This window comes from Nilaparvata lugens, chromosome 2, assembly GCF_014356525.2.
Source record: "Nilaparvata lugens isolate BPH chromosome 2, ASM1435652v1, whole genome shotgun sequence".
Classification (NCBI taxonomy): domain Eukaryota; kingdom Metazoa; phylum Arthropoda; class Insecta; order Hemiptera; family Delphacidae; genus Nilaparvata; species Nilaparvata lugens.
The window spans coordinates 24,517,052-24,533,950 of NC_052505.1; the positions used below are offsets into that span (position 1 = coordinate 24,517,052).

At 36.8% G+C, this 16,899-nt stretch overlaps 2 protein-coding genes across 2 annotated transcripts in view; both read left to right on the forward strand.

Moving 5' to 3' along the window:
- The window catches only part of LOC111048708 (unconventional myosin-Ie), a 438,987-nt gene that overhangs the window by 256,604 nt on the left and 165,484 nt on the right, over positions 1-16,899 (forward strand). The window lies entirely within an intron of this gene.
- LOC120349825 (intraflagellar transport protein 88 homolog) lies at positions 795-16,290 on the forward strand. The gene is made up of 10 exons (XM_039420851.1): positions 795-964; positions 5,110-5,266; positions 6,552-6,599; positions 6,874-7,040; positions 9,512-9,707; positions 11,375-11,592; positions 12,495-12,604; positions 13,467-13,588; positions 14,494-14,641; positions 16,024-16,290. The coding sequence occupies exons 2-10, from the start codon at positions 5,114-5,116 to the stop codon at positions 16,233-16,235; spliced, it is 1,374 nt and encodes a 457-aa protein (XP_039276785.1). The 5' UTR covers positions 795-964; positions 5,110-5,113; the 3' UTR covers positions 16,236-16,290.

A 16,899-nucleotide genomic window follows, 5' to 3' on the forward strand; every position in this document is an offset into this window, starting at 1 on the left:
TGATTAGCAATCATAGGATCCTGGATGTCCACCTCATAGTTCCAGGAGTCAAGAGAGGTTGCGATGGTATCCAAGCAGTTGTCCCCTCTAGTTGGAGCATGACTCGTGATGTACAATCCATGACTTCACAGCAGAAACCGGAATGTGTGATATAATTATGCTGTTTTCTTCATTCAAGTGGATATTTTTATTTACGTCTCCGCCAAGAACTATAGGCATGTTCAACTTGTTCAGGCTTGCCAAACAATTGTCCATTGCAGTGAAAAAATGCTCAACATTACCATTTGGAGATCAATAAACTGCGATGACAATTACATTGTATTTTTCGAATTTTACTCCAGATAGTTCAATGTCAAGTTCCCTACAAAACATACTCACGTCGACAGGACTAGACAATAAATGCATAAATTTTGTAGATGAGATATTTTTTACAGTCTGTACATGATCTAATATTAAGTAATTTATATGAATGTTATCACTTTTAGTATTATGAATAAGCAGTTAATATTAACAATCAAGATATCAGGAATAAATAAAATCATTATTTTAGATGATAAATCAAGATTCGATACATTATTTGAACGATTATTTAATATTCCCAGAACAAATACTTGCTTACAAACCGCGCATGTATGTGGATGTTTGCTCGGCAAATAGTCTGCCGAACACCGAGCAATCAGTGCTTGCCGAATGCTCTTGCTGCCATTGCTCTTGTGCGAGATTTGTATTTTTAGCCGCTTGTTTTTAAAACAGAATCAGCTGATCGTATTCATTGTTTACAAGTTTATTTTGTTGAAAAATTACTCATAACCTTTTTAAGTAGGAAGTATCCGAACAATTATTCCAAAAATAGCGTTATCTATCAATGTACAATTTATTTTCATCGCACATTCGTGTTTGTATTCTGCATTAAGTTTGATAGGGTGTGGTAATAGTTTTTTCAAAACAATTGAATTTTTACAAGGTTTGTACATTTGTACATTTATTTCATAATTTTATTGTGATTTTTGTAATTTCTTATGCTAAATAGTAGATTTTGATTTTTTAACAGCTATGTGTTTAGCCAAAGTGGTTTCACTAAAAACTTTTTAAAATACAGGATCACTACAACAGAATCATTGTATTTTACAAAGCATACGGTAATTAAATACGAAAGTAGTCTACTCATTTTAAATTAATGATATTCAAGCCTTAAGTTAGCGATGGAAAGAGTTAATTTTAATTTTTCACAATTCCTTTGACACCTATTAGACTAGGCAGCCATCCAAGGGTTATAGGCTATAATAGGTTAATAGGCTATAGGCCTATTGTGCTCCACATTATAATAGCAGAATTTTATTAAAATTAGCCTTGCAATTATTAAAATTAGAAAACTCTTAATTTGTCGGAGTTAGGACTTTCAGGTCCTCTCCACCACTCAACCTCGACATTACACATGCAATAAAATAAATAGTGTAACTTACTACAATAAATACAGTAGCCTATTAACAAATAGAAATATAATACTATAATATAGTAGGTACTACAAATACAAACATACTTGAAACAAAACAATCAATCTGCATTAAGAACAAATAATTTAAAGCAAACCAAAAATTGTGATAGAGAATGAGCAAATTAAAAGAATTCATTATTTACACAGGTCACCAATCAATCTGCAACTGCCAGCCACATGCTACCGCAGACCCGCCAACAATAGCCGCCTTACCTCTGTCCCGAAGCGAGCATGCCCACCAATGACCCGAATAGTAGCCTAGTAGGCCTAGGTAGGCCTGCGAGTAGTAGTGATTAGGTGCTGTGGACTTTAAAATAAATGTAGACAGGCCTACATGTGTTTTGGAGTTTTTTAGTCCTCTGATGACGTTTTTTACCCTTTCTGGGTTTATTAGGGGTACCTCCTTCCACACATTCATACGAAAGCAACAAATTACTGACTGTGAGACAACATGGATTCAGGAGAGGTCTTAGCACTACTACAGCTATATCAGAACTATGAAACGATATAAATAGCATATGGAAAACACACAAAACAGCCACTGGACTCTTCATAGAACTGCAAAAAGCATTCGACTCCATAGACTGGAACATCTTAAAATTAAAATTGAAAAAGTTGAAAATTGATGGTAAGGCACTTTATTGGATCGAGAACTACCTATCAGAAAGACTACAGTATGTGGATATTGACAACCATAACCAAAGACCTTAAAGATGCATAGACTCACATGCAGCGCTAGTGTCGTACTTGGAATTGAAATCAGCCATTGAGGGGGAAAGATTATTTCATACCAATGCCTTTGTAATCTATAATATTACAAATATATAGATATAATATCTCCTGCTAAAATACCCCAATAGCGGCCTTCAATTTCAAGTAAGAGCAATCATTGGGAAGGCATAGGCATTGTGGGTCTATATCTCTTCAAGGTCTTTGACCATAACTAACTATAACTTTACCACTACAAATCTCCACTTCGCCCACTGACCAGAGGTGTACCCAAGAGATCCATCCATACTAGGCCCTCAGCTCTTCCTGGTGTACATAAATGACTTTCCAAAATAACTACAGAGTGAGAAAAAATGCATCTTGTTTGCAGATGACATCACAATACTTATTCCATCTGAGAAGACCACACAAATAAATATAATTGAACCGACAATAGAAGAAGTAACCTCAATATGCAATAGACTACAACTAACTATGAACAAAAACAAAACAGTCCACCTCAAATTCACACCTACATGAAATGGTGCAGCAACGGAACAGATAGATGACAACATAATGACAAAAAGCTCTACAGAACTCCTTAGCATGGGCCTACTAATAGACAGCCACTTGACATGACACCACCATTTAGACCACCTTAGCAATAAATTATTCTCAGCAGCCTATGTGATCCGAAGAATACGACACATCTCAGATGAAGGGACTGCCCTCATTGCATCACTCACTATTAGCATCGCACCTTCGTTGTAGCATTGCGGCTTGGGGTTCAACAGCACAAACTAACCTTGAAAGAATACTGAGAATCTAGAAAAGAGCAATAAGAACGGTACTAGGAGTGGATAGGATTGAGCACTGCGGAGACCTATTCAAGAGCAGCAAAATCCTGACAGTCATATCACTCTTCATATTTGAATCAATAGTGCAAGCGAAGTAGACAAACCCCACACTGAGATCAGATCCTCACAACTACAACCTGCGAAACCAACACAACCTAAACCTACCTCAACACCGACTAAAAAAATATAGCAGATCCCCAATATATGCCAGGTCTTTTTTCTTCAACTTGCTGCCTGAAAACCTAAAATCAATCTCAAGAAAGAGAGTATTTGTAAAAAAGCTCAGAGGATATTTGACTGACCGGCCATACTACTACATAAATGAATATGTAGATGAACACACCTACATACACAGGAGATAATCCTTAATCATGACGACTCCTGCAGCCTCAGGACTGCTGGGAAGACGGATAAAACACTGACACCTTCTCTGGAGTCGATGCTAACAACTGGATTGTTTGTTTTATACAGCTCCTTCAACATTACCAGCAGCCTCAACAAGATAATTGTTGAATCGTCTGGGGAGAGCATTCAGATAGAGCCTGTAGCTGTTTTGTTTCACTTCTGGTGTGTTGGCTGTCTTGTATTGATGGTGCTCTGTCATTCAAAGTAAGAGACAATGAACCTTCTTGTATATGGTTTTCCTCATCACTTTGGAGTATACCGAGTTGAATGCAATCCTGTACCCAATTATTAATTTATCAAATGTCAGTTCTAGTTTAGTGGTGCAATTATGTGATTCAGTAGCCACCATAACTTCATCTTGATGGCAATCCAGCCAAATAGCATTTGGCACTGGCGGTTTGGCTACGAACCACAAACTAATCACACACCTCCAAGTGGTCACCTGCTTCTCGCATATACCGCGAAATGAAGGCGCTCGTGCTTCTATCCAACGGCACTGACAAATCGGCAGGCAAGCATTACAGAGAAGTTTGGCATGCGTTGCAGTGGAACCACCCACCACTGAAACGTCTAGTCATCTCAGACGTGGGCACTGCTGCAGTTCCGTCGTTACTTGGGCCGGTCAAGACCTGAACGTATCCTCCTACTTGTCTGGAAAAATGTTCATAGTCCCCAATTTTATGCAAATCCAAGGTAGGCGCTTGCATGTCGCCCGTGAAGGTGGCCAAAAAGGAACGCGACCGTTTCGGACAGACCAATTTTGGGGTGATTTCGACATACTATGATGATACTTCTAGAGATGGAGGCGTTACACATGGATCCTACAGTCTGGGTTATTTCACATACTTGCTACTTCCAGAGACGGCGGGTACCCTAGATTCCCATAATCTGGACCCCTATTGGAAAACCCCGAAATTCCGTCAGAGACTTAACGATCTACTCCCAGAGACGGAGAGTCCAGATGACCTCTCATAGTCTGGAGCCTTCACTTGTCCGTACACCCGTGGGCCAGGCTCCTCCCAGGGACGGAGTCATCGTAGGTGCTATGGTCACAGAATAGGTACAGAATGGAAACTTGTAATCAAACGCCTATTTAACCAATGCTTTTTACATTACGCAAATACTAGACACGTCACGTGACCTTGGGAAGTTCCAATCCTGGTCTTCTGATTGGCTCGTGGCAGTGAACGTGATCAATTGATCCGGATCATTAAAGTGATCCGAACCTACCATCAATACTATTACAATGCGGCGCTTCCTAACAAGATGGCGGATTTTTGCGTAAGGGTACTAGCCAAGTTTCCATACTGTATGTATACTGTGCTATGGTTCCCCATGGTTTGCGGCTTTCCCCTTCACCATGATAACCATAAATCCGCGGCCGGTGGATCCAGTAAGACGGGATCCCCGAAGGGTTCAAAGACCAGCCTTGTCATAATTCAACAATTTATTGACATCATAATATGCCCTGGCTTTCGAAAATCTGGTCTCAACTCTCTCGATCTTGCTAAGATCCTCTGTTATTATTAATTGATTGAGAATTTTTGCTTTTTTTTTGTCAAGGAATATTTCCTTATGAATTCCAGGTTAAAAACATTTTGTAAATACCAAGCTTTTAAGAAATGTTATTTGTTTTTTTTCTAGAATTATGGAGAGTCTCCACATCACAGAACCGGATGCTGAGGATGATCTCTACTCTGGCTTCAATGAATATCCGTCCACGTTCAGTACAAAAGACATTGAAAAAGATGAAATTCTGCAGCAAGCTCTTCGATCTTCTTATGGAAAACGAATTGGAGTTGTAAGTAGTCAGCAAACTAACAACCAAACACTTTTCTTATTGTCTTATCTTCAAATTACATATTTCAATGTAAATCAGTTGAATTGCTAATTGTTTCTCCAAATATTACAGTGATGTTACATATTTCTTACCAAAAACTATGTTGATCAATTTGTGAGCATGAAAAGAATACTGTAGAAAATTTAATGTTTAAATTTATCATTAATCATAAACTCTTTAATCATCATCATTAATAAGGTAGCCTAATATGTTATCTCAAAAGTTATGATAGGTACATTAAACAGTACATCCTTAGCACGCGAGTAGTCTCACGGACTTGCAGAACGTAAGTGGTCGCGCGTGAGCATTTTGCTCACACTCATCCTTATGGCTCCCTAGACTATAAACAGTTGGTTTTGACAATGCTCTTTCAATATTTATTAATTTAAATTCTTTCTCAACGTGTTTTATGTTATTATATACTATTTAATAGTATATAATAACATAATACATGGAGGAGATTCCAAAAATACATACTGCAAATTTATCGTTAGAATTTATCATTTTTATGGGATAAAATAATCTACTCATGAATGGAATGAATATACCTTCTTTATTTCACTCATTTTTCGACATCTAGATAGAATAAAAATATAATGAAAGTTTAAATCAGAAGATGTAATATAAAATAGGAAAATAATACCTATATATTGAAATTAGTCAACGTTTATTCTGTCATCCTCAATCCTCAAACTGTTCAAGGACTCAAACTGTTCAAGATTGTCTAGAGGACAGTCACAGCGAGGATTACTTGAGCTGCCAACCTTGGAAAACGAAAATTCCCAAAGCTACATACAAAAGTTACAATTGTGCGGCAATTTGCCGCGGGCGCGACTACTCGCGTGTTAATTAACTAAGAAATAATTTCAAACAGAATTGGATGTGGACACTACAATATTAAAAACAAATCATTAAAACTAAGTTCCTATCTTTATAAGCCAAATAATTGATGATTAAGAACCTAGTTTGAATAAGTTTTTTTAATCCTGTTTATTTTCCCTAATATTATGTAGATGCTTTCAGACATCTTGTATACTCTGATGTACTGGAACTTACTGAATTATAGATATTTGTTGGTTGAATCAAATCTCTTTTATAATGATTGTCCTATTTTAAGTGGAATTATTCAGTAGACTCGCCGGTTTGGAATCAGTATGAAATGGATCGTTTTCTAACCGAACTGAATGATTTATAATAAGAGTGTTATAAAATTACAGTATTCTCTCCATTGATTTTTATTTTTCAGTTCACATCAAAAGCTACTCCTGGAATGCGATTTGGAACCGGAATGAGTGTAAGTCTGCAACATTCAACATTTTGTAATTCACGTTTAACTTAGTTTGAATATCATTGATATTTTCTCAAATTAAATATTGATACTTACTCAAGTACAATTGAAAAATGTGTCGTACACTTTTATTTGTTTACTTATTAATAAAATTATTTATTTTGACATTTGAAGATGAATTTAGGGTTGGAACATGTCGTGTTCTTAAAAGGCAAATAAGGTGATAATAAAGTTGTTGATTATTTTTAATTATTTGGAAATTATTGATCATTATGTCCAGGTTAGAGAGCCGATGACTGGGTTGCAGCTGCAGGACTCAGTGACGCGCCCAATGACAGCTGTCAGAGGCGCCGGATACACGAGCCAAAAAACCGCCGCGCAAATGTTCGATCCTCTCAATCAGGCGTCTAAAATGCACGCTCATTCCTTAGAGAAAATCGATGACAGGTAATGCCTGACTACACTTACATTCTCAACTTCCAAACGTTTTAGGTACAACGAATTTTTTTATAATTTCTATAAAGTAAATCTATATAATCAGGAATGATCACTGAATGACCCGGTTTCACTTCGGCCACAAAGGAAAGAACAAATTTCTTGTTCCTTCTCTTTTTCTCAAAAAAGTTAGGCTAGGTTTCTCAAGTTTAGAATAATTTATAATATTAATGAATTATTAAATTATTCATATTGTTCATTGTTTTTGAAGGGACGGATTCAAGGATCCAAAGGTTCAAAGAACCTCACACGTCAACCGAAGCTTATTGTGTTCCCAAGTAGGATGTTAGTTAGGCAAACCAATACCTGTGTCCTTTACAAGAGCCAGGATTTTTTCCCTATACTAACATCCCATTCATCACCTGCTTGCTTGTCGCAATCCAGTATGATATGCTTGGCAGTCTCTTCAGACTGATGTTAGTCCTCGTGACCAACGTGAGTGAGCAGTGGTGAGTTTTGGTCTCTCCACCCACAAACTCGTGACCTAAGTGAGTTCCACTTCTGGCTTTTTTGTAGGTCCTTCCGCTGAGAGGGGACGCCAAATTGCCTCTAGGGCGCCCGGCCACCCTCGACTCAGCCTCTTGACCCACATTTTTGCCTGGAGTTTCACCCATTTCTTATCTCTTGGATTTTTCTTTTTGCCCCTCCGAAACTCTGCAGGGTCAAAAGCCTCACCTCTCCCAAGAAGTTTTGCCTGAATTGCCGTCCTTCTCTGAGCAGTGGTGAGTTTTGGTCTCTCCACCCACAAACTCGTGACCTAAGTGAGTTCCACTTCTGGCCTTTTTGTAGGTCCTTCCGCTGAGAGAGGGGACGCCAAACTGCCTCTTGGGCGCCCGGCCACCCTCGACTCAGCTTCTTGACCCACATTTGTGCCTGGAGTTTCACCCATCGCTGGTCTCTGGGGTTTTTATTTTTTCCCCTCCGAAACTGGCCTGATGGGGCAGATCCCGTGGGTTTGAAGGTAAGGCAACTTCTGGAGTTGCCTTGGGGTTCCTTTTAGTCGCCTCCTACGACAAACAGGGATACTGTGGGTGAATTCTGGTTTTTAACACATTCTTGAGTAAGATGTTCGACTCAAAGCTCCCCCAACCCCAACCCACAGGGGGCTTATTCATATTAATAATTCATCAAATTTGGAATAATACGTGTCATTTGACATTGAAAAAAATTGAGTTGGTTTGTGGTCGCGCTGATAGGCTATTGATAGGATAAGTGTTGACCTCCATGCGCCTGCTACTCCCATTGGCCACTTTAAGAAGCGTCCTTCTCTAAAATAGCATTAATGAATTTGAAAATCGCTTCCCGGTGGCTCGGAACCCACCTAAAGCTCTCCACTCATCTCTCATCATCATCCATCATTACCCAAGCTCAAGCCAGTTTTGTTATGTAATATTGAAGTCGCAAAGAAATGAAATTACATTTGAAGAATATCACATTTATTGAAAATGAACGAAAATCATAAAGTAAATCTCTTATGTGGGCATCATCTTTAGCAAAAAAATAATAAATTAATAGTGTACAAATAGACAAATTTCAAATTGAATTGAAACTGATTCAAATATCGATATTAATATTGTGATGTAACTACCGGGAAATGAGTGAGCGCATCCTCAATATGTTGATGATTCATCCCTTTTTCTACTGTTTTATAATATGGACACAATTCAAGAAAGTTGAGAATAGAAAATATTGATGGTGAAACACGCAGTGAGTAAATTTCAACAACTCTCGAGTTTATGAAATAAAAAAGTTTATGAATTGTGTAATATTAATATATTCCAACTATATTTTAAATAGTAATATTGCATTTTGAAAAGCTTGGATGATTTCAAATTGTAGATGACATTGCCAAGGTATAGCACAATACATCAAATTAGTGAAACGAACAATTTAATTTCAGGAGCATCTATTAGATTTATATATTTGAGGATAGTCATTTATGATTAACAAAGTATAAAATGTGAATGACAATTATTGTGTTTTAGAAGCTGTGCTGCAAGCTCTGCCCAAGACTGCTCCACTCTCAAATGTAACAACAGAGTTCACAATATTAGGATGACAATTGAAATCAGTCAAATTTCCAGTCTGTATTATTATTATTATTATCATTATATACTAGCAGGTAACCCGCGCTCCGCAAGGGTCTAATTAAAAACTTGACAAACTGAAACTTGATCTACTGAAATCTTGAAGAATTTAAAATAGGCCTATAATCATCCTCCGTAAATTAAGAATCTATATGCAAAATTTCAAGTTAATTTTTCCAGTAGTTCAGACATGATGATGCGTCATTCGTCAATTTCCTATCCCGTACATGTATAAGCCTATTCTTTATTTTATTATATTATAGGTTATCTCATAGTGCAATATTAGTTTTTATTTATTTTTAAATTTGAGCAAAGTGTGTTGTTGGTATGTTGTAGGCCAGAAGACAAGGTGAGGCGCCTGGAAAGAAAGATCACGGAACTGATCGACGAGTCTTGCGTTTTCAACTGGAAAGGTGACCACCGATCGGCTCTAGACAAGGCAAAGGACGCCTCTTCCAAAGAGAGAAGTCTCATCAGGATGCAAGAACAGACCGGATTGTCCGATTCTCATAATTTAGATCTGACATTCTCTGTGAGTTGTTTGCCAACTACATCATTTCAAGTGTATCTGAGAAATCATTAATCTATTACGAAGCAGTAGTCATTAGATTAGATATTTGAGGATAGTGACTTGTAAAGTAGAGAACGTGGTCAGGATGCAAGAACAGAGCAGACTTTCCGATTCTCATAATAGGCTATTTGGATCTGACATTCTCTGTGATCTGTGAGTTTCAGAACAGTTTCAAAGTTTTTTGCATATTATAAAAACTATGGTGTTCAATGAAATTTAAATTAATGATTGTATTTCGATTATCAGATTTGCTAAGTCGAGAGTATCATTAGTTTAGATTTAATTTGTGTGACATTATAGAACATAGAGATTTAGAAAACTTCTTCAATGTTGTTTTTCATCACTTGAATCACTTTTTGCTATTAAAAAAAACGACTATAGTGAGGTCCACGTTATAATGGCAGTGGATAAAGATAGAAGAATAGCGATGCCGATTCTCTGTATTAATTAATTATATTTCTACACTGTCAAAAACATAATTGGCATCGTTGTGGACCTAGAAAATGATATTACCACCGGCTTTGTCAAATAATAGACAAGGATAGCAAAACCAGAGTTGATCAAATACTGTCATTATAACGTGGACCTCACTATAGCAGTCAGATTTGTACAGTGAACAATTTGTATTCATACAGTGAGTGATTAATTCATTTATTGTAAAAAAATCTGACTGCTAGTCGTTCTTTTTAATAGCAAAAAGTGATTTAGAAAACATTATGCATTTCTAGTTTGGTCATAGGTTGGCAATGGCCGACTTCACACACGCCGACACTACACGACACTCAGAATGTTCTCCAATTGGCTGATTGGGTTAACGTATCGACAATCGGCCAATCGTAGTGCATTCTGGGTGTCGTGTCTGCGAGGAATCGGTGTATGTGAAAACGGTCACTGTCGTAACCGGTTCGTTTCTTTCTCCAGTTTCAATAAGCAGGTATCTCAGTCGTAGGACTATTAGCAAACCTCAGTGACTCTCTACAGATTATCAGTGGTGTCATAACCGAAAATCACTTTTTGTGTAGTTGAGAAGTTGATATTGTGGTACCGGTAATTATTCATATTATACAGTTTTGTGCTTTAAGCCTGTTGTTTCTTTCCCAATCTTTCATAGTTGAGAATGATATTGTATCTATCTATCAATTAAAGACTAGTCTTTTTATTTAATAACCGAAAATAGTTTCTCTTTCATGTCAATGTATGAAAATTCATTTGATATTCCGGCTGTCTGTTTTTCACGGCTGATATTCCGCACCTTTTATTTAAATGCGTTTGTTTTAAAATTGCAGAGAATTTATTTCAAACGAGTAGTTGTGACAATTTCAAGTAGTTTTCATCAATTCTTCATTTTAATTAATTTCATTCTACTAATGGTCGTTTAGAATAAAATTAAAGTATTGAGGCCCATGTGACCCGTAAGGAATTCCCCACCATCAAACAGCCAATCGAGTAATCAAATATTTTGTCCATGTTGTGACAATCGAGACTCTTGTAAATATCTCTAGTTTTATTTAATAAATTATATGTTTTTTCTATTTTATTTTCTATGCTTTCAAATCTAATTATTATTTTCGTATTCTCCTTCATTCTAATTTCCATTTTACTTCATTTTTTTGTTTAATTTCCCTCAGGTACTATTCAATTTGGCCAACCAGTATGCTCTGAACGAAATGTACACAGAGTCTCTGAACACGTACAATGTGATAACGAAAAACAAAATGTTCCCGAACGCCCATCGACTGAAGGTGAATATGGGCAACATTTATGTGAAGCTCGGTCAGTATCAGAAGGCGGTGAAAATGTATCGTATGGCTCTGGATCAAGTGCCCAACACTCACAAGGATCTCAGGTTCAATCTATTCTATTTATCCATTTATGTAATTTTACTCTGTTCATTGAAAGAAGAGACAACTAAATAACATTTGCGCTGATATGAGTTATTATTTTTATACTTACTCAAGCCCAAACTTTGTTGTTGTCTCTCCTTTCGGTTAACAGACTTTAGCTATATATTATCCAATGAATTGCCCAATCTTCCAGTTATCTATTAACTATGTTACTTCAAGAACAGCACATTAGGCTTCTGCCTAAATCTGTTGCTTTTCCAATTTAGAGGAATGAATTAGGATTTTTTCTCTTCTCGAATATTGTTCACAGATTTCATAGGCATTATTTCACGAAATGTAAGTTGGGCAACAGGTGACGGAGACATTCATGGGTGATGGATACCGAGACACTATTCACAGAAATAGTATGCGTCGGAGACAAAAGAAACTCGCGAATAATCTTGTTGATTTGAAGGAAGTGTACACAAGACAGTACTGTAAGAGAAGAGTAGCGCAGTGACACTCTCGTAGCAGACTGAGAAGACACAGGTAAATTGTCCTCCGACTGTCTCCGGCTGCAGAACGACTTTGAAGGAATTGCATTTTGAGCTGACACCTTCAACGGTCTTGCCTGTTGTCTTTCGCCAGTGTCCGTCGCTTTTGCGGAAATTGAATCTTTAAATTTACTAATTTTTTCAACGGCTAGTATATCCATTGTTGAAACAAATTAGGGACCATCAAGGATCAATTTGTAATCTCTGTTCCTCTAGATTTTTCAGTACACATTTTCTTTCTGTTTACACGTTTCTTGATTGCTTGAATAAATTTAGTTGTTGTATTCTCGTATATGTATCCAATCAAATTTTATTTCGGTTCTCCTAATTAATATTTAATTAATTGAACTCTTTTTATTTTCATATTGCAGGATAAAAATAACTCACAATATTGGAATCCTATTTGTAAAAATGGGACAGTATGGAGAAGCATGCTCAAACTTCGAACGAATCATGAACGAGAAACCCGACTTCAAAGCAGGTAAACGAATTTAAAATTATATGTGGTTTCTCAATCAATTGAATAGGTATTTTGTCAGTCACTCATAAGACCCTAAGGGATAACGCTGGCCTTCGAACTAGGCCTCAGGAAGAGGCTCCCTGGTTTTCATGTAAAGGGAAAAGCCGTCAACCTACGGTGACTCCGCCCCTGGCAGTAGCCTGGCCTATGGGTGTACGGTCAGGTGAAGACTCCAGACTATGGGAGGTCATCTGGACTCTCCGATTCTGGGAGTAGCTGGTCACAGTGAAGCCTCTGGCGGAGTTTCCAGGTTTTCCAGTGCGGGTCCAGACTATAGGATCAAGGGTACCCTATCTCTGGAAGTAGCAATCATGTGAAATATATCAGAATGTCTGATCCATGGCTAACGCCGCCGAAAATTTGACTTATCTCTTCTCGTTGATCATCATATTACTGTACTACATAGGTTGAATTTAAAAGTATAGATGTTTCAGATGTTGATGTATTATTATTTAAGAAGGTGTAAGATTTTTTATCAATTCTTTTTTCAAGTAGGCTAATTTTTATGTTATTTTTCATGTTCTACCCATAATATGTTTCCAATTTATTCCAACTACTATAGCCCTTCCAAACCATAGTTTGCAGCACGGTGATTCATGGACAATGTTATTTCAATACAAACACTTTTGCCGTGTTTATGCTAATTTTATCAAAAAGATCTACGCTCTCTTTTTCGCTCTTCCTCTCACAGGCTTTTCTGATTCTTTGAAATTTGGCAGCACTGTACTCCATAAGAGCAATGATGCAATCTAAGTTTTGCACAGACTATAGTTTTCGCTAATGAAAATTAATAATTTCAAATGTTCTGTTACTACTTGTGTAGGTCTTCACGCTATAATATGCTACTTTGCTATGGATGACAAGGAGAAGATGAGGCTCGGGTTCCAGATGCTGCTGGATGTGCCACTTGATATCGATGATGAGGATCGATACATTTCAACATCTGTAAGTTCCACTTTCTTTTTCTAAAAAGTATTATTCGATTCACTTCAAACTGTCAGCATTGATTGAATGAGAAGCATTAATGTTGTTTATAATGAATGCAGACAGTTTGAATCTGCTGCTGCTACTAGAACGTCGAACGTTGTTAGTTACTATTTCATGCTATCAACTCACTTCTGCATTGTACAAGGAGTAGGCTAGTTCTCGATTTGTTCAACATAACCTCACCAAAATCAAATAAAAAATCTAGGTACCCTTTTTTAATTTTTTTATTCACAGCATGTTTCAACAATTCTATCATTTCCAAGTGAGTGAATAAAATAAATAAATAACATAAAATAAAAAATATTACCAACTTCATTTTTGTGAGTAAAACCCTTAAAAAAGGTAATTTTGATAATTATGAGTAGACCTAACAAAAAAAGGGTTATAGAATGTATGCGCATTAGCCAGGTAGTTGAATAACGTAGCCACAACCAACTAAGGTTTCAAACAAAGAATTATAATATAAGTAGCCTACAAGATGGATTACAATATTATGAATGAATAAATGAATTTATCCTATTCTTGTATGCATGTTTTCTCCACACGCAGACGATTAGTCTTTGAGGAGGAATTCCGTAATATTGAGTTTGTTTCTTGTTCCACTGTTAAATACTTGAAAGAATAAAAAAATATTTGAATTTGAAAGTAAGATAATGATGATGATGATAAATTAATACAATTATGGCATTTTCGCTTAGCTGTATCATATCTTGAAGATTTTTGACCAACCATGACAATACAGTTCAGATTTAAACATTTTACACTTGAAATGATATTTTTTACGTTCACATTTATTTGGAATTTTTACATTGAACCACAATACGGTAGATTTATATTTTATTCTATTTTGTGGTTGGTTCTAGGATGACGTCAGCTCTAATCTTCTATTGGAGGTTATTCGTAACGATAGTCTGCGGTCACTGGAAAGAGAAATCAAGAGAATTGCTGAGAGAAGCATTCTGACTGCGGCAAAGCTGATAGCTCCTGTTATTGAGGACAATTTCACCGCTGGTATGTGCCGTACTGTCACTTATGAATGAAGTAGATTTATCATTCACTTCACGTTGCGGTGAGGCGAAAGGAAGACCTTCATAGGCTAGAGCTTACTAATTTCACGGAAGAATAGACCAATAGCGAGTAACTAGAATGAATAATTGGAATATTCTGAACTGAATGATCTATATTCATTTTATCATTTCAAACTATTCGTTTTTAGAATGTGTTAGGAATATTCGGCATTTCTAGCCTCTCGCCGGTGCAGATTTGTTGGATGACATGTACGGGCCAGTTCTACTCATTTGCACAGGTAGAAAGAAATGCATTCTTATTGTTCTACGATTAGCTATTCAGATAGCTAACCGGAGAGTAACTGTTTAGTAACAAACTGTAACGTGAATGGTTGACTTATTAAAAGTAGGCTGAAACATGCAAGGTAGGTAGCTCCAGTACGATAGGTTCATTGGCAACTGCCTTGTGGTAGACAAGGATAGAAAGCGTACATAAAATATGCCGACTTTTTGATCAAATAAAATCAGATTGGGATGATTTGATTCGATTTTGATGTGAACCGCACTAATATTTCAAATTTTCATATTTCATATTTGCAATAACTAATCAGTGTGAGTTGCGTCATAAGCAACAATGTGAAGTATTGTGACTAAAATTGTCTGATCATGTCTTGTCTTGTCTTGATTAACTGATGTGCGCTCAGCCTAACTGGTGTGCGCCTGGTCTTAGTAATAAAGAAAGGCAAAAACAAAAGTTTAAACAGTCTAGCCTCTTTGGGCATAAAATTCATAAGGTACCTCCTGATTAGCATCGATCAGGTACCTCCTGATTAGTTAATCATTATTTTACAGTTTTAAGTGATTAGTGAGTGTTATTTTGTTATTCAATTTGGTTTGTAAACAATCTAAATTAGAACTTTTCTGTTTTCAAATGTTTGGACTGAAAATTGGACCTGCATTCAAGTGTATGAAACATAACCTACTTTTTGAATTCAAAATGAAGTTTATAACCAGTTTTGGGCTGTGTCAGTTAGTCCTTCCCCAATAATTTTAAAGAATTGTGTTCTGTTTATCAATAAATAAATAACGAGCGAAGCTCGGTGCCCCGATATTTAAAAATAAACGATTCAAGTACTCAATATAACTAGAGTTTTACAGCTATTACGAATTTGTTATTAAAAGTCTTCATAGCTAAGCTATTAAAAGCTAAGTTATTAAAACTCTTAATAACTAATTACTTGACGTAATCTCATGTATCTATCTATAAATGCTCATAGATTAAGAAAGATCTGTCTATTTGTTTATTATAATTGTTTTATGACGCATTGATGAACATTGTTATAAGTCTTGAATAACGAGATTGAAGTGTGTTGTGTCGGTGGCTAGGCTACAACTGGTGCGTGGAAGCTATCAAGAACTCGCTGTACGCGCCGCTGGCCGGTGACCTTGAGATCAATCGCGCGGTGACCTTGCTGAAGCAGGGCGAACTGCCGCAGGCCGTCGACACCCTCAGGGCTTTCGAGAAGAAGGACAGCAAAGTAGCCAGCACTGCCGCCACTAATTGCTCCTTCATCTATTTCTTGGTCAGTGATGTTTAGAATTGTTGCTATTCTCCTCCTCATGTAGAAATATGTAATATGGTTCACTTGTCGAACATGTCTGAAACTGGATGAATTCGAAAGGTGAATCGAATGTTTGTATGTGTTTCAAAATAATCAAAAACACATTTAAAACTATTAAACGAAAAAAAAATATCAAAGAAATCCTTACCTAATTAATTGCTATCATCTACCAGACTTCTGATACTACAAATCGAGGGTGCATACTACATTGAGGGTAGCTAGAAGGAATTTCTATGAGAGCTACTATTCAAAAACTATTCGCCAAAATTCCCAAATTACACTAAGCTGACAATCTTTGGATAGAAGTGCTCATTTTATACTAAGCCAAAGCGACCAGACCCGTTTCACATTTTCTTTCCATCTGTAAATTTAAAACTTTTATCATTTTGGCTTGAGATCTATTAAATGTGTCTACCCAAGTCATCGTATATAGTGTAGTGGCCGTAGTGAAAGACGCTACCTTTGTAGCCCCGAGTTTGAATTTCGGCTAGCCTGATATTTTTCTTGGGCCATTCCCGTGTTTCGAATTCATACGTTAAACTGTCGGTCCCGGCTGTCTAAAAGCAGTCGTTTCGTCATATCAAAGGCCCTGAATCTGATCAGCTCTGGAAGCTCTTGAAGCACTTTATTATGTTAGTAC